This window comes from Falco punctatus (genome assembly GCF_963210335.1).
Source record: "Falco punctatus genome assembly, chromosome: 6".
NCBI classification, from domain to species: Eukaryota; Metazoa; Chordata; class Aves; order Falconiformes; family Falconidae; genus Falco; species Falco punctatus.
The window spans coordinates 11,070,726-11,089,661 of record NC_137585.1 but is presented as its reverse complement, the minus strand read 5'-3'; the positions used below and the strand labels follow the sequence as shown (position 1 = coordinate 11,089,661).

The 18,936-nt window shown below is 41.8% G+C and overlaps 1 protein-coding gene across 6 annotated transcripts in view; it reads left to right on the top strand.

Moving 5' to 3' along the window:
- Window positions 1-15,679, top strand: part of FAR2 (fatty acyl-CoA reductase 2) — a 148,498-nt gene extending 132,819 nt beyond the window's left edge. For all 6 annotated transcript variants that reach the window (XM_080391432.1, XM_080391433.1, XM_080391431.1 and 3 more), the window contains exons 9-12: window positions 2,137-2,308; window positions 7,843-7,972; window positions 9,740-9,867; window positions 11,359-15,679. In XM_080391432.1, the coding sequence (XP_080247558.1) occupies window positions 2,137-2,308; window positions 7,843-7,972; window positions 9,740-9,867; window positions 11,359-11,521 (593 nt within the window). In that variant the 3' untranslated portion in view covers window positions 11,522-15,679. The remainder of the gene's footprint in view (window positions 1-2,136; window positions 2,309-7,842; window positions 7,973-9,739; window positions 9,868-11,358) is intronic.
- The last annotated feature ends 3,257 nt before the right edge of the window (window positions 15,680-18,936 follow it).

The following is an 18,936-nucleotide window of genomic DNA, read 5'->3' as shown; positions in this document are numbered from 1 at the left end:
AAAGAAAGGCAGTAATGTCTTTAACATGTTTCCAAAACGAAACCTTCTCAACCGATTTACAGCTGAAAACTAGATTTGCATATATTAACATCACGATTTGAGTAAACAGAGCTATAAATATTTGCTGCAGACAATATCAAAACTATCACAATGCCAAAATATCAGTGGTTCCCAGTTACACTGATAGGTTTCCATTAGGAAATGAAGTGACCAAATGAAACTAAATGAACTTAAATATTGATAAGCAGATTAGAGTTTGTAAATAAACTGGGATTTAAAGTGCCTGTTGGAGAAACTTCCTTAAGGGGAGAAGCAGCAGAGTTCATGGGATTGCTCTCCTGATTCATGAGCTACTTGAATGGGCAGAGATATACAGCCCTCTCCAACCTGGAAGCAGATCTATTTGTATTTAAGTCAGCTGTGACTTTGTCAAAGTGTAACTGTAGTAAACGGCCACGCTGCTAACACAGAGGAAAGAAACTCCTCACGCACTGCCTAGACACAAACTGTGCCAAGAGCTGGGTCAGGACAGCAGCTTCCTTCTCAGTTAGCCCATCCCAAACTGCCTATCGCCACTCCACTGCCAGGAGTAAACACCTTTCCAAATCTTCACTGAAACTGCTCCAGCAAGCCCTCCCTGCCAGGCACAACTACAGGGGAAAGACTAAATAGGATGTTTTTTGCTAATCCTTGCCATTTTGAGAGAGCGTGCTGCAAAGGATAAGATTTCCATACCGCAGCCCACAAGACGACCACAAGATAACCACATCATTGCAGTGTGGCCACGTGAAACAGAAAGGATGGCAGTCAGTTCCAGCTATTCAGATGCAAGATGAGTTTCAGGGGAGCTGTTTATCAGCCACTACATTTGCAGCATATGGGACACAAAAACAACAATGAACTTGCACTAAAACTGAATTGTATTTTGTAAAATTCTTTGTTGTCTAAACTTAGCAGCTAAGTGGCTAACAAGTGTCCTCTAACTGCTGTTACTTAGAATGAGTACAGCAAAAGTCACTACTTGAAGTGCAGTAATGAGCCGACCACAGATACATGACAGTAACTGTCTGAATATTATGATTGGAATCTGCTTATCTGAGGATGATCTGGATGTTTCTTGTGACTTGCAAATTCTCATCTGATTTTCTATTTGTAACATAAGCTTAGAAAGTAAACTATAATATGAACACAGATAGATGTCATAACTCTCAAATTCATTTTTAAAAAAGTAAAGAAAGCCCACATACTCTTCTTTGTTGAGCTCACTGGTGCTCAGAAATAGGAGCACCATCTGTTTTTCAGTCCCTAGGATGATAGCCTTATATTCAACTACTGCATTTCTATTAAGCCTCTGCAGTATGCAAATGCCCCAGATATGCATGTCTAGATGCCACTTCTGTGGCACAGTTCCAGCAAGAGCTCAGAATCAGACCAAACCTATTTTGTGCCTTAACATTCAAAGGGAATGAAAGATTACGGTCCTACCATTAGTTTTCAAGTTAATGCATGGCAATTTGCTGCTTTAGTGCATCCAGAGCTCCTCAGAAAACAGGCTGAGGTATTTGGTGTTGTGGGTCAGATGTGGTTTGAAAGGATATAACAAAGTCTTTCTGGAAGCAGCATCCTGTGAGTGCTAGCAACCTGTCCCTGACTCAGACTAATATTGACATCAGCCCTTTTGAAAATTTAATGAGAAACTAGAAATGTCATTTTTGTTTTATGCTAGCGGATAAAAGTTTGCCTTCAGTGATCTGAAGATATATTAGTACTTATCAATTTCTTTTGCATACACTGCAGGTGAAAGCAAAACTGCGGTTCCTTATTTTGAAGTGTTTCAGGCTTCCACTGCCTGTTGTTCCTCCGTTATGTTTTGGTGTTTTGATAAGGAAGTTTTTGTGTGCCACTATGAAGTCTAGAGTCGGATTGTGTTTCTAATAGGCAATAGATGGCAATCAATTTTAATGCCATAAGGGATCATGAGATGATTCCAACCGGTGGTTACATAGTTCGCAGAACTCTAGGTTGAACATATTAAGCACTGTAACTTGGGCTTTACTGCAGCACGTTGGTATGGTTTTGCCCAACTCAACTGAAATTAAGTGCCTGACTTTAAGTTAAATGCCTGTTCCTTTACAGAGCAGTATGTTATGTCCACATTTAAAAGGAACCCACTGGAGCAGGCCTTCCGAACACCCAACACTCATTTGACTTCCAGCTACTTGATAAATCAGTACTGGATAACTGTCAGTCACAAGGCACCGGCCATCCTCTACGACCTGTACATGAGGCTCACGGGGAGAAAGCCCAGGTAAGAAGACACATGCTTTCAGCCTCCTGCACATCTGCCACTGTCATGGAGAGCAGACCTCTAACAAGTTCTGAGACCTGGCTGCCTCAGCCTGGAGTCCCTGGTCTTTTTCCCGTCTCCTCATCTGGAGGAAATTGCCAAAAAAGAAAAGGAACCGCACGGCTGTAGCTAAGTGTAGTCTAAGGTTCCCACCGTTTCCAGTACCTGGGAAACAGCACATCTTTTAAATTCAACTTTATACACCTCAGAGGTTCCCAAGACAGAAGAGGAGGACTGGTAGTTACGCTGTCCTCTGTATAGCAAGAGTTCTGCTATTGCAACTTTCTGATGTGGTTGCCTCTATCTGTCGTGAGCTTGCATAAGGACTTGAAACCTGCAAGGTTTAGAACACTCCAGCTAATATTTTTTTTTCCCCATAAATCAGATGCATTATTATCATTTGGCAGCACTGGCTCAGCACCCTGAAATCTAGGAAGCAGTTGTTTCTGAGTGTGAATAAATCCTGAATTGTATTTACAAGGGCAGTTTATCATTGCAATTAGTATATTTGAGCTTTGGCAATGTCGTGGCTAGGAGGAACAGGCAGCACGCATGTCCCGTGTGGGTGGAATGGATGCTGGTGTAAGTAACTTAACTTGGCCAACATCCTCCTTTACTCCCTGCCACCACAGAGGAGAATTTATTGTGCAACACAGGAACGGTATGACAGCACTGTGTTGATACCAGCTGTTCTGTGCTCTTCTGCTAGTTAGAAAGCTGGCTTCAGCTGTTTGCAGGGAAATCCCTGGCGATGTGTTACTCTGATTTCTCTCTGACATTCTGCTACACAGGGGGATTGGTCCATAAAAAAACTTCCAGTTATCCAGGAAGCAAGAATTACTCTAGAAATAGAAGTAAACTGAGTATGAGCAAAAACAGTTTGGAATCTGCTAACTGTTGAAATAAGCAGCAGTTAGGTCTTGGCGTTGCCATTACTATTGACATTTGTTTTCATAAAGTTGATTGGCATAAATAGCCAAATGGACATTGGCTGTAATACTGTACTTAAACTTCAAATAGAGCTCAGCATGAACTCATGCTGAGAAAGATATCTTCTTCTGAACTTTAAGATTTGCAACCTGAGCGAACATGGCTCAGCAATGAACTTGTGAGCTCACCAAGTCTTTTATCTTTTTTTTCTTATAATTCCCCTTTTCTTTTTACATGCTACATAAGCTCGTCCAGGTACTGCTGCAGTGTGGTAGAAAGCATAGTAGCAGCTCATTCATTCTTTTCTTCACCGCTACCTATAAGACATCTGTGGTCTAAGGCCACATCAAATGAAAAAAAAAGTTGAATGTGTCAATGAACCTGCTTTAATATTTCCCTTTAATTTTTCCCTCTTCTTCAGAGAAAGCACCTAGGCTTAGCTTTCTTCCTATTTATCACTCCCTCTATAGAAGTACGAGCCATCTTCATGGCAGTTTCTTGAATTGTCTCCATGACCCTGTGCCAGGTTTGCAAGCAGAAAGGAGAAAGTTCTTTGCCAGGACCAAGACCCAAACTTCAGTTCTCTACTGTATCCATACTCAGCTCATCATAAGGTGATGGGTTATCATATAGAATAGGCTATCTGGGAGCTGGTTATGGTTTTGCAAATCTACTGTTTATTCAGGACCAGCCTATGACCTTCAATAATTTGAATTGCAGAGTAGTTCAGAGGACCTTGGTTGTAGTTCCTCCTGTAGTAACCGCATGCAGTACCCCGTTTACCAAAGGTTAGGTACAAGAGTCCTCTCCTTCAGCTTTAGCCTTTCCTATAATGCCTCTCCTGAGAAGTTAACTTTAAGTGTTAGATCATTTCAGTAAATTGCCAGATGTCTAGCAAAATTGCCCTAAACGGCTTACTGTTATTGCTGCACATCCATCCATGACTTAGAAAATAATGTGGTTTCTACCATTAGTAGTCTCCTGGGGCAATCTGTCACACCTGAGAATCTGCGCATGCAAAGCTCAGTATGGGAGCAAATAAAGCATTGCTGCAAAGAGTTTTCTAGAAAACAAGATACATTTCTGAAAGGTAATTAATCAGGCTATCAATGACAGCTAATACTTGATTTCTTCCTGTCAGTTCCTCCATAGCGGAGAATAAGATTTTCTATAAGAAATCTGCAGAAAAGCACATTTCTACTCAGTTGATGTTTTTCAGTAGACCACTCCTTCATCCAAAGCAGTCAATATTTTGAATGTGGTCATAACATTTGAGCTCAGTCAGTTAACATGAAACACAGTTTTCATACATGGCTCTTCAGATGCTTCACTTCTCTATTTGACCCATACTTTTAGCCACCCAGATACATTGCTTTGGGTAGATCTACAGTCAGAGTTTATTCTGCCTACATTGACAGGAGGCAACGTGGATAGTCTATTTTCAGAACATAAGTAGGGACACACAGTTGATTCTCTTATCATTTTTTTCTGACAGATTCCATTAGCCTTAAGTGCTTTAAAGATACTGATGGCTTTGGGGAAGCCAGTTTGAGGGGCAACTTCAGATCTTTGCAATCTAGCCATATACGTTGTTTCCCAAGTTCCTAGAAAGTACTAAAATATTTGCAAAGCTTTGACCCGTAGGACTTGCCTACACAGGCACAATCAGGGAGATTAATCTGAAGCAATTTTAAAGTCGTTTAGATAAACTGCATTCAATCAATGTGCACATAATTATTCAGAATAAAGGTTCCCTTAATCTGATGGTATGCTTTGCTTCTAAAATGAAAACCACTTTAATTCTGAGTAGGAGTGCCTGTGTAAGGTTTTAGTGCTTTTTCAATTCGCTTTGGGTAAGCTGTGCAGTTCTCCTCTGAACTGATGTACTCATTGTGTCTTTTTCTGCTATGCTTAGTGCTTATGTCGTGGCAGTCACATCTGCAGGGGGAGAGGCCAGCCTGGCACCATTCTTCCCCAGACTGCTGCCTTTTATTTGTCACAGCAACTGTGTTACCCTCTGGGCAGCTCAAAATTTCTCATGAAAATAGCTCTGTTTTCCACAGAAATCAGCCTTTTAGTGCTTTCTCTTGCCCTTATCTAGTCTGAGAGAACATGGTGTTCTCTCAAAATGGACTGAACACTGTACATCACACTTTAAAACAACTGCCTCCCGCAGGCCTTTTGTACTCCTGACTATTGGGACAATTGTAAAATAATCCTGCAAGGTAGGCATCCCTTTTATATACAAAAATGAGTAACAAAAAAAGGCCAAGGCAGATGAGAGATGTGAACCTACATTACCAAAGTCACCGTTACAGTAGCTGTGCCCCTGAAGCAGCTTTCATCTTTACTGGGACACTCACACTCCAGGAAGACATTCAAACAGCTCCCCATCCACCCAAAACCAAAGCTTATGGACTTGGCTGATTTTCAAGGTCATCCACCAGGAGTGCATGCTATGAGACCCTTCCTGGATAAGGAAGGACACAAAACCCACTCCAAACAGCCACTGTATTATACAGGGAGAGGAATGGCTGAGAAAACAATTTTTTTTGAGAAAGAGAGATCAAAGAAGCCCAGAGATACAAAAAGCATGCCACCAAGTTATGTGGTGTGGTTGATATTCTAGAGGGAAGGGATGCTGTCCAGAGGGAGGGACCTTGACAGGCCAGAGAGGTGGGTCCAAGCGAACCTCATGAAGTCCAATAAGGCCAAGTGTAAGGTCCTGCACTTGGGTCAGGGTAATCACCCAAACTGGCAATGTGCACTCGCAGCCCAGAAAGCCAACAACATCTGGGATGCATCAACAGAAGCATGGCCAGCAGGTCGAGGGAGGCGAGTCTCCCCCTCTACTCTGTTTTGGTGAGGGCCCACCTGGAGTGGGTTCAGCTCTGGGGCCTCCAACATAAGACAGACGTGGACCTGTTCAAGCAGGTCCAGAGGAGGACAATGAAGATGATCAGGGGCTGGAGCACTTCTCCTGTCAGGACAGGTTGAGAGAGTTGGGGTTGTTTAGCTTGGCGAAGGCTCCAGGGAGACCATATAGTGACCTGGTACTTAAAGGGGGCCTACAGGAAAGATGGGGAGGGACTCTTTATCACAGAGTGTAGTAATGGGGGGGTGGGGGACGTGGGTAGTGGGTAAACAGTTTTAAAACTGGAAGAGGGTAGATTTAGATTAAATATTAGGAAGAAATTTGTTACTCTGAGGGTGGTGATGCACTGGAGCAGGTTGCCCAGAGAGGTTATGGATGCCCCAGTCCCTGGAAATGGTCAAAGCCAGGCTGGATGGGGCTTTGAGCAACCTGGTCTAGTGGAAGGTGTCCCTGCAGGGGAGTTGGAACTAGCTGGTCTTTAATGTCCCTGCCCAAAGCATTCTACGATTCTATGATTATATCTGAAAAACCAAAGATGAGCAACTTACTTCAGAGCTTGTCCACGCTGCAGATGCAGTCACCTCTGTACTGGAGGTAGCTCCAAAAATCAAAGCTTTGCTTTGGGAGCCAACTCGGGCTTGAGAACGGTAGAGAACTTGTGTGGTAGTGTTGCGGTTTAACCCCAGCCAGTAACTAAGTACCACACAGCCGCTCGGTCACTCCCCGCCCTGGTGAGATGGGGAAGAAAACTGGAAAAAAAGTTAAAACCCATGAGCTGAGGTAAGAACAGTTTAAAAAAACATATAATGATGATGATAATAATAACAATATAACATAGAATAATAGTGATTATGTTAATAATAAATAATAATAACAAAACGTAAAAAGAGAGAGGAATAAAACCCCAGAAAAGCAAGTGATGCACAATACAGTTGCTCACCACCCACTGACCGATGGCCCAGCCAGTCCCCGACCAGCGACTGGCCCCTTCCAGTCAGCCCCCCCCAGTCTATACACTGAGCATGACATTCTGTGGTATGGAATATCCCCTTGGCTAGTTCAGGTCAGCTGTCCCGGCTCTGCTCCCTCCTGGCTTCTTGTGCACCTGCTCACTGGCAGAGCGTGGGAAGCTGAAAAGTCCCTGACTTGGAGTACGCACTGCTCAGCAACAGCAAAACATCAGTGTGTTACCAACATTATTCTCATATTAAATCCAAAACAGTGCTGTACCAGCTACTAGAAAGAAAAAATAACTCAATCCCAGCTGAAAGCAGGAGACAGGTAGGAAGAGAGGTCTCCACATCAGGAAGCAAGCAATATACCTTTGTGGGTCTGCAGTGTGCTGTGCAGGCTCACTACTAGTTCCAATGGGCTCTTCACCTCGTACATGGTACATGATGTAGATATGGCCTCCAACCCTTGTTTGGTTCAGACCAGTAAGTTAGGCATCAGTTCTGCCCTGGGAAATGCATATTTGCATCCACGTTTAGGCCACTAATAGAAGCTGGTTAACTGGAGACCTCCGCTGGAGCAGTTAGACTTGCTGAGCAGGTTCTGTACCTTTGCAGTGCTGATGAGGAATTGCAATGCCTATTCATCTGGCTTGGTGAAAACACCTACAGAGCAAATCAACAGGTTTTGCATAAGGTCAGAATTCCTTTCCACCTCTGACAATCCTCCTGTTTTGCAGAATGATGAAGATTATCAATCGACTACACAAGTCTATGCTGCTCCTGCAGTATTTCTCCACTCAGTCCTGGGACTGGTCTTCAGATAATATGAATATGTTAATGAGTCACCTTAACACAGAGGATAAAAAGGTATGTCCTGAATATGGATTACTAATCTCCAGTTCTGTTCATCTGCAGCAATTATTTTTGGTGTATCACATGACATTCAGATGACTGGAATTGAATTTAACCTGTAATAACTTATTTCCTCCTTGTTTTATTAAATCACTTCTCAGAAACCTTCCATTTATTACAGGAGAATGTTTTCTCCTGAGGTGTGTTGCTCTTTGTCAGGTCAATCACTGAATTCTTTCCAGTTAACGTGGCAGCTGTGGTGGGTGATCTAGATGGAAATTTGACATTTTCATCCATTGGTTTTAACGGGCACTGCACAGGGAAATTTAGTTAACACATAGTGTCTTTCACTGAACAATATAATAAAAGTTCCTGGTTTATTCAGGTCCCCAAAGATATGTTGTAGTCTTTATAAGTTTGAAGTACTCCTTAGGAATGGGATTGCAACTGAAAAACTGAATGAATACAAAAAGTAGACTTGTGACAAGCCTGAATGCACCTTTGGTCAGTATCTCCTTGCAAAGAGACACAGGTGTTCACATCAAATTGGCCTCAGTCACATCATAAAATTCTTGCACAGACTCCCAGTAGCAGAATCAGGAGTTTTATTCCCTAGTCTGCAGAGGGAGTGCATGCAGCAAATTCTAACTTGTAAGGGCAGTGGCAGAGCTCTGACTACAGCAGATGCAGAGGGAACCTAAATAGTATGATAGGAGCTAGTTCTGAGGCATATAAAAAATTACAGCATCAAGGCCTGAGTGCAAGCTAGACAGAGTTTCAAGCTTACCAAGCTGCTTATGAGAACTTTGTGAGATGCACTGCATCCAGTGGTGCCACGCCGGGAGCAGTGCTCAAGCTAGACAGTTTGTGGGCAGCACACTTGGCTATACATATCTGACAGACGCGGGGATCTGCACAGTAGCCAACCCCCTGTGTTAGACCGAGTTAGCTAACCCCTCTCTGCCCAAGCTATTGCTGGTCTGATACCAAAGCACTTAGACCACATCCAATGGCCTGGATGGGCACGGCAGGTATTTTTCTGAGTATCTTCCCATTAAGGCCCTGTAAATAAAAAATACCATTCACTTCGCTCATTCATTTAAAAAAAATAAATCTTGACAACAAAACCTCTTCCTCTTTACAAATCCTTTCTTTGCTCAAATAGACAGACAACCGCCTGAGAGCTTGCTAACAGTTTTTCCAGTACAAGCATCTGAAACTAACTGCGGTAATTAGCTCTAAAATTAGATATTTTTTTTATGCCAAACACAACAGTAACCCATTTCTTGGACTTCTGTTGGTCTAGCTGCCATGAGAGAAGGCATCCAAGCAGAGAGTAGTACTGATGTAGAGGCACGCGTTGACTCAATGTCCAGTTCATTTATTTACATATAATTCTAGTGACACATCGAAAACTGCATGGAGGTTTTCATATGAATCCATTCACCTGAGTGGAATGTCATTTTTCTTCCACAACTGTGTGTGCGTACGTATGTGTGCAAATACGTGTATTTATGCAAAAATTGCCACCTGCAAGACAAACTTACCTTTATTTTCTGCCAGCTAGCACTACATTTCTGCCTGCTTTTCCCAGATTCCCAGCTGGGTAAGACATTAATTGACAGCTGTGAAATATAGTCTGTTAGTGCCCACATCTTCTTGGAAACTTGGTGGCTTTAAGAACTTCAGAGACAGGAATGGAGGTCAATAAAGAATTGATGCTTAAAGTAAATTTGGTTTGAATCCTGAAAATAACTTCTGCTCTTTGTCTTTAAATCCCAGTTATACAACTTTGATGTTCGTCAGCTGCACTGGTCAGAATACATTGAAAGCTACTGCCTAGGTGCTAAGAAGTACTTGCTAAATGAGGATATGGCTGGCATTCCAGCAGCAAAGCAGCACTTACGAAAGTAAGTCATACTCAGCGACAAGAGCTCTTGGCTACCTTGAACAGCTTTTGAGGAAAATTATTCTAGTTACCTTGCAGTAATTACTGTTGAATAATGTGGACATAAATATATCATAATTTGTTTCTTACGGCAGAGGATTGTCAGTACTTCATTTTTCCACCCCATAAGAAAAGGAGGGCTTTTGATGACACTAACAATTAGAGGTAGTTATTACACCTTCCCAGCAGGTGACCAAGTAACAAAATTACAGTTCATAAGAGGAATACGTGGATACAGATGACCTTGATCATTCAGAATTACAATAACAAAATAAGGGTCGGGGTTAGATTTGGTGATGTTCCTAGAAGTTTTTAGTAATTCGAAGATATTGCATAAAAGCTTTAAGCATTTCTATGATTTTATATTTCATTTTAAAGACAAAGTTTCTAATTCCTTGGGGGTAATGGGCAAAAATTCTTCAAAATCAGTGGAGATCTTATGCATTTAATCCCTGGTGACAGTTTAAGAGAGTCTCAGTGAGCCATTTGAGATTATCCTTCTATTCAGTTAAAATTATGCTCTTCTTCTCCAGCCCTTTTACTGAGAAGTGGAGACAAAAGGAGAAGTAGCAGCTCTCTTGGAGTAAGAAACTGGTTGTTGCCTTTAAGAAAACCGGTCTTGTGTACTTTAAATGCTAGAAGCATAAAACAGGCTGTTGCCATAGCAAGGAATCCTAAACAAGTTCTTTATTCATGGATCATTTTAAAGGATTTATAAGAACCTCTGTAACAGGCTCATAACTGCCTCATAGTCCAAACAGGCAGACTCTTACAAAAATTAAACCAGTCCTGGGGACATTAGGTACAAAGTTTTCGTCCCTTGGACACTGAGAAACTGAGAACTGCAGAAACTTTTGCTTGAGAGAAAGAGGACAGAATGATTAGCATCTTAAAGTTCCATTAATACCATTTAAATATATGGTGCAAACTCCATCTCCCCCCGCCCTCCAAAACCCCAGTGCTGCAGTACTGCAAAAGTGAAGACCATTTTTGACAATTGTCATTAAAGGCAAGGTTTCACCCAAATAGGAGAACACTATTCATCAGCTGCTGCAAAGGTCCTCTAGCCTGGTACCAATCCTGCAACGTAAAAAATAGCCAACACACCCAAACAGAACAGAAAGTATTGGAACTAGACTATCATAAAGAAAAAACTCTCAGTATGACTTCTGTGTGCTCTCATTTCAAACCAGAACAGAACAAGAGAGATTTGCAATACAGGTATTCCACCTATCCCATTAATTATTTGCTATACTCTGACTTCAACGTAGCTTTTGCAAGACAGTAGGGACATCTTAGGCACAGGATTTTCACTCAAATAGAAATGGCAAAAAGCCCAAGGGCCACTGGTAAACAGGATTTATTACAAAATTACCTGTAGCAAATGAAGCAAGCTGGTAAGCCTTTTGTTGTTTTCGTCTTCCTCCCCAAGACGCCTCTTTCTCTTTCTCAGGCTGAGGAACATCCGATATGCATTCAACACCACCCTCCTTGTGATCATCTGGCGCATTTTCATTGCAAGGTCACAGATGGCTCGAAACATCTGGTACTTTGTGGTGAGCCTCTGCTACAAGTTCCTTTCCTACTTCAGGGCATCCAGCACCCTCAGGCACTGAAGCCATCCATCAGAGCAGCCAGCCTCTTCCAGAAGGACCTCCATCTCCTCCTAATCAGCAACTGTGGGCGTCGGGGTCTGAAAGTAGCAGAAAAACCCACTCCCTCCAACAGCAGCCTGCATTTACTGTGCACTGTTATGTTCACCTTTTTAGTTTTACCTAATGCTTTAATACATGGTGGTCTTTCTTCCATAGGACCAGGCCAATTTTTAAAGCCATAACTGAAGCTTTAGGAACAGGTCAAGCTGGAACCATTCATCTAGAGTCTCATGTGCAAGAGTAAGGATTAACCAAAGTCATGGTCTTCCCACGTACTACCTAGGCTATCTTAATCCCATCCTCTTCCTCAAAAGAGGCAAATTTAAAGCATACAACCTTGGACAAAAAAGGATGCCATCAGAGAAGACCCAGCCAAGGAAATTAAGGAAATTAACCTGTAAAAGGTCTTCCTAAAGAGGCTGTTCCTTCATTCTCATTCAGTGAAATGGTACCTTATTAAAAAACATGATTTCACATTTTCAGTTTTTCAAAACTTAGAGGGACAAAACAACCAGTTACACTGGGCCAGTGAGCACACTGAACAGTTTTCAGATCCTGTCTTATACTGCTACTGAGGACTGATACTTTCAAGCCATAACTGAAGACAGACATAGAATTCATGTACCTGTGTTAACTCTACCCACTCACAAGCTGCTTTCTTATGGAGAGGTTTTTTTTCTCTCTGTGGTTAAGGTTGCATCTATTAAAAAGCCCTGTTCTTGCATTTATCACATTTGCTTGGAATTTTTTTTTTTGCTTGAAAAATGCTGTATTTAATCTGAGAATGAAGAGAAGGCTTCTTAAAAGATTGAAGAAGAATTCAGAAACTCTTTGTTGTTTCCAAGGTCTTTTTCCCCCTTGGATTTGTCTGCAGAAAACCTCTCTCCCTGTAGCTCAAAAACAGCCTGATGCTGTCCTTCACGCTTTCATTACAGCTACATCACTTTGCAGTTGATCACTTCCACTGGCAAAGAAAGTGTAAAGATATGTATGGAGGAACGCATTGGGCCAGTTCTGCTGCCACTCCTGTCATTAGGAATTTAAAAAGTCTGAGATTTGTTTTTGCTGAGAATAGGTTAATGGTTGGACTCAATGATCTTAAAGGTCTTTTCCAACCTAAGCAATTCTATGATTCTATGACTTCTGTATAACAACAGTCATGCACTGTGAAGGCAATGCGTTTTGTCCTACATTGTTGTTTAGAAAGGAACCCAAGGACCTTCCAAACACTTATGGCTATTGGAGATACTTGTTTCACCTAGTGAAGTATGAATGCCATTGGGGGAAAGAGAGCCTTCTTCAAAGTAGCTGGTGCAACAACGGCCTCAGTGCAACAGCAACAATTTTATCATGCTATCAGATTTTCAAAGTCACGTCTAATATTGGAATATTTTTTATTCAGATAACACTGAATAAGCACTTTACGGTTACCAGGCTTAAAAGCAGCTAGTTTTTGAAACAATGCAGCATCCAGTTGCTCTAGTCTTGTATCATCCTAGCTGTCTGGAAAAGTAATGCTACATGGGAAAAAAAAAATGACACAGTTGCTCTTTTGAGAGCCAAGAATAGCAGAGTATTTACAAAGCTGACATTCTTCAAAAAGTATACTTGTTTTTGGCAGTGAATGCAAAAGCAAGTTATGATGACAGTATATTTATATCTTAGGCCTCCAAGCTAGTTCAGAAGTATTTCTAAAGGTGCAAGGAATTAATCTTGCCCTGTATGCCCCAGAGGTCTAGATTCAAGCAATTGCCAAAGGATGTCTGCAACAGAACCCGACCAGAAACATGGTGTCCACAACAGCAGGGCTCTGGCATTCCCTAGCAAAGGCTCCTGTGTTTGTCACACACTACTTCTGATCTATGCTTAATTAGGTCAAGCACCCAGTTTGCAAAGATGCAAAATTTTTAAGCTCTTGCCTTGAAAACGTACTTTCAAAATGAAACTGTGCTGGTTGTTAGCTATGTGTTTTCCAACTTCAGACAGCTGGCAGTGCATGCTGTGCATTGCACATTAGCAAGGTGTTGCTGCCTGGGAAACTAGGAGCTCCAGGTTCAGGTACCGGGGACCAGACCTTTCATGTATAGTGCTTCCATAGCAGTGTATGTGGTGAAGGTTAGCTGCATTACGCTTTGCTAACTTGTTGATGCAAAGACTGTGGCTACCTTGGCAGGGTGAGGCAGGTTGCTGTACGGATTCCTCTAGGAAGATTGCATTCCCCCAAGTACATAATCAGGTCATCAGCCAGCTTCCAGTCTTCTCATAGGAAAGGCTACATAACAAAACAACACTGCAGATTATTTTGAAACAAACTTCCATTAAAAAATGAGGAAAGAGTTTCAACTCATACCCTAAAAGTCTTTTTAAGTGCCTGCCTTATGTACAATGAGAAGCAACAGCCAAGGGGATCATAAGTCTTATGCTGTGCACATGACAGACAAAAACTTGAGTCTCACAGAAAAGTCAAATACTGCAGACCTGTTACACCTACGATGTCTGGTCTACATCAGCTAGGTCTACTATGAGTAAAGTGTCCTGCCTTCTCTTCCCCAATGCTAGTCATGCCATGCATTCCTCGCCTATGCCTGTAGGCATTCACAGCTATTTGCACAGGCTATATTGTCCCAACAAGTCTGAGATACATCTTTGCTCACCTGAGCATATCCAGACCTGTTTTCTGCACATGCAAAAAAAGATGCTTCAGGGTTTCACTCAGAACAATGGTGGTATCGCGTTTTAAAACTGTTCAACATTCTGCTGAAGGTAACAGCCACAGCAAAGCTACTATGCAGCCCTGAAAAAGCAGCAAGAACTGCTTGGGATGTTGTCGAACCATAGCCGTTGCAGATGGTGTAAGCCCTTCTGGAGACCTTTCATAGCCCACGTGGCATTGCCAGCAGCTGGCTCCAGAGCTCTGGCCTTGCCTGGGCAGGGATCAAGCTTTTCTTAACACAGACATAACATGCAGCAAAACTTGAATCTCTAATCCATTTTCTTGTGGCTTGAGGTGTTTTCAGGTGATTGTCTGAACCACAGAAATATTTCAGAAAAACCTCAATGCAGAGACTGACACGTGGCCATGGCCTTTGGTTGCCAGTCGGGACTGTCATCACGGACAGCTGGACCTGGCATAAGTACTTGTTCTCACCTCAGACAGTGACTTTATCTTTGATATTTTACTGTGTGCTCCTCAGTGTATTTGTATGTGCTCTGAAAAACCCCAAGCCTTGGGGAAAATATCTAAAAGAGACACTGAGTGACAGCCATGTCTTTTCTTCCCTATTCTCTCTCTTGCTCTTTCACGTATACTCAACAAGCTTTTGACAAAAAGAAAAGCCAAATACGGTTGTTATTAATTTGAAGTGGAGGCCCTGTGGTGACCATGCACAAATCAACGTGAACAGCTCAGGAGTGGGTGTTACTCATGGCTGAAGGCTAGAGCTTTTAATACCTGTAAAGGTTAAAGCAGGACTCGAGGCTGGGTTTTTTCCCCCTACAGAGGCAGCATGGTCAGGGGGCTGTGGGGAGGACAGAGGAGAAGGAGGTGCATTCCTGCAGCCTCTGCTGATGGGCAGCAGAAGCATTGCTAGGCCCAGAGCATCCAGCTCAACGAAGCAAAGGGGGCTCAAGGGACCAGAGAAGTATGAGCTGCCAAACTCGGAGGACTCTGCCTCCCAAGGAGTGGGGGAAGAGTGCCATCAGCGTTTTGTTGTCAGTTTGGTCTCGTAATAGCACATAATGAATCCTTCCCCCAGCTACCAACAGGCAGCATAGAGAACAATACTGGCAGCCCTTCTGCACCACCACAAAAGAAAATACCTGCCACAAGACAGTATAATGGGATTATTTGTACCCTATGAACTTGCAGTGTATCTGCCCCTTCACGGTGTCAGAAGCCTGCAGTGCTGCTACAGAAATAACATGGACCACTGCTGAACCCAATGTACTAATGTTTTGTTAATACTGTGCATATACACTAGTCTGTAGGCTATAGCTGTGAACTGCTGTGCAAAAGCAATGATACACTGAATATCATTTCACTGTTAAAGAGCAATGGGCATAAGCTTGCAATTAAGAAGTAGCTTTTTAAAAATTAAATTGTGATAACAAAAAAAAAAACCCACAACATCCACAAATCCCTAAAGTTAATCTGAGTTTAAACTGCCTTTTGACTGACTACCAAAGCTGTTTATCTCCAGCATGTCTGTTACCAAAAAAAAAAAAAAAAATTTCTTACCCCTCCACCCTCTATCCCAACAACTTTGTTAAGAAAATACAATTCTTTCTTGGTAGAGGCAGCAGGGGCTAACAGACATACTGGTATATTACAGGTTGTTGGCCCATTACCCACCTCCTGAAGAAATTTGTTATTTTACATTTTCTAAGAAAACATTATTATATATTCCTGTGTATATAGTTACATCTTCCGGCACCAGCCTTCTCATACAACATACAGAGATGGTAAAAGTAGTAGAGCTCATATTGAAATGCCAGGCTGTACTTGTTTGGTATGCACTGTTCCAATTCAGTTTAAGATGAAGTGATTAAAACCTACCCTAGTTTCCATTGTAAAGGAAACCTAACCTGTAGTACTATTACTCAAATCATCCTCATGAATAAGCAACTGGGAAAAGAGGGAGGGGGGCATTCTTTTGTTTGTAAATAAGCTACAGCTTCATGGTTGAAAGCATGCTGTTGCTTTTCCAGCGTTGATGTTCTGCCGCAGAAAGCAAGGATGAACTTATATTACAATTGGACCCTTTATTCTAGTGCAGAGTAAATAACATTCTGTACATTCCCCAGAAGTTAAATGGTGAACATCCCATTACATGGTGCTAAATATCAGTATGAAGGTGGTACAGACTAACTTAAGAGAATTAAAAAAAAAAAAAAAAAAGGTATTTGGGGAATAATTTAAAGATGTACTATCCCACTTTTCTCTATTGCTTGAAAGTCAACTATGAATTGAGTTGGTTTGTTCAGATTAACATGAAAACTACTTATAAAAAGTTTCTTGTCTTTACATAATCTCAGCAGACCCCAGTTTATAGTAAAATCTGTACTCTTCCACTCTCCAAAGTTTATACGGCTCTATCTGCTATTTCTATTCTCTTGTTAGCTACAAGACAACTTACTGTTACAAATCTTAATTACAAAGTTTCTAATGTTAAGATGTAATCTTTTGAGCTCTCGAATCATATAAAATGGTAAAGTCACAAATTATGAGAACCTCAGCCATAAAATTGTTAATATGATGTTTATGTTATTTTAAACATTTAATAAAACAAAATATTTTAAACCTATGGTCACTTTGCATCCCTTAAGTTGTTAAAGGAGATGGCTACTTGCTGTCCATCTTGCTGAACTCGCAGTTCAGAACGGGCTGCATCAATACCACATCTGTATAGAGCTGTACCACAGCTGTACCACAGCTGTACCACAGCTGCCGGTGTCCCAGCCTGCGTGGCCCGGCAGCCCCACCTACAGGCAGCTGCCCGCACAGGCAAGGAGAGGGAAAACAAGGAGGGGGCGATCCACGCTTTTAAAAGCAGTGCCTATAAGACTTTAACCCGGATACGTAGGACCTGGAAGGGTCCATCTCTGATAAGTGTCCTCCAGAAAGCGATAGGGACAGGTCTTCAGCAAGGACAAGTTGGTAATAACCCAACCAACTTCCTGAACAACATCCCATTTGCACCTGAGAATATTACCCCAATTTCTTAGTTTTACAAGGTAGATAAGGATGTGAATTTACACTTGGTATGAACACCATAATGCTCCATAATATTAATCTGGCATAAAAAGCTTTTAAAGTCTCAAGAAGTATCGTATGCTTTTATTTCAAGACCTCACCACAAGGTGAGAAAAGTTTTAAAATGTTATTGCATAGGCATGCCTGGGAGGGTGAGAAATAATCATGGTTTATATGTGTTTCCAAGAAGTGTACACAACAATGCTTCAGGCTGTTGGGTAAACCTAACCTAGCAATTCTCAGGATTGCCAAGAACATTCTGACTTTATGACAACTGTGCTTTAAATGATGTCTCCAAAACCATTTGGAAGCAGCAGCACAGTAAGATAATGAAATCACCTTGACAGAGAGCAGGAGTAACTTGAAAGTTGTTTGTTTTACAAGTAGAACAGTTGTTGCCTTTTCCAGTTTGGGGGGGGGTGGGGGGGGGTGGGGGGGAATAATTCTTTCTTACTGAAATAAAATCTTCACGGTTGGGAACTTCAACAGTCAAAAATCTCAAGGTGCCCAATGCAAAGACACTGTCTGAAGGTGGCACTCTGTCAGTGTATTTGTGGACAAAGAGAATGTCACATCCCTCTGAGGTCTCAGCTATCAAATCTTCAAGAAAGGAAAAAAAAAAAAAAAAAAGAAAAAGAACCAGCCACTGCTTGTATTTTATCATTAAAGCTTTAGTCTAGAAAATGTTTCCAGCTATCTGCATTGGAAGAGCCTGAAATGAAAACACCTCCCTTCCCTCGGCTGCTCCAGCAATCCTGTTTTCAAGTACATAGGCACAGCACAGCCTAGCACCAGTCCACTCACATTCCCCCTAGCTGGCCTGCTAGATCTTGGCTCATTCCCCAGCACTTCAGGAAGATTCATGACAGGATTATCTGCGCTTCTTCCAGTGCTCAGCGGGATCACAGCGGGATCAGACACCCTGAGCACTGAGCACAAACTGTAATTGTTCTGTGTGTCAGTACTTCCATTGTAATTCCAGTGACTGCAATGCCTTGCAGTAATCTCATTTTCAGAAACTTTTAATGTTATAAGTATATGTATGCATATATTTCTAGGTACACATGTATAATAAATAATATGTATATTATGTCTCAAGACAGGACTGGTCAAAATCTTTGGCATTTATATATCTATGAATGAATATACAAGTCACAGACACACGCACACAATTTTGGAAAGGAGGAAAGAGGCAGATCTAATCTGAGTAGGGCCAAATCCCCATATGGCTGGGTTTCTGGTAAGGGAGAGGAAGAGAGTTTTAATATCAATCGCCATTACAATCAGTTGCAACAGGTGGGTAGCAAGGTGCAAGCATGCTGTAAATAGTGGTATGCTATGCACTGCCAATAGATGTAATGGGAAACTAATTTAACAGAAAATGTAGCCAGAGCTGCCTTAATTTCAGTATAAAAGTAGGCCATATCTTACCTAATTTTTCAAATCATACATACTCAGTGACCAAAACTTTTAGCTTTTTTTTCCCCAGACAGTATTTTGAATGCTAGAAGTTAAAATGTATTTCAAAAACATCTGTTGCTAAATTCCAGCGGGGCTATGGGGGACCAAGACTTGGAGATGGTAGATGTGGATGGATTAGTATTTTTCAGTTTTGGTCCAACAC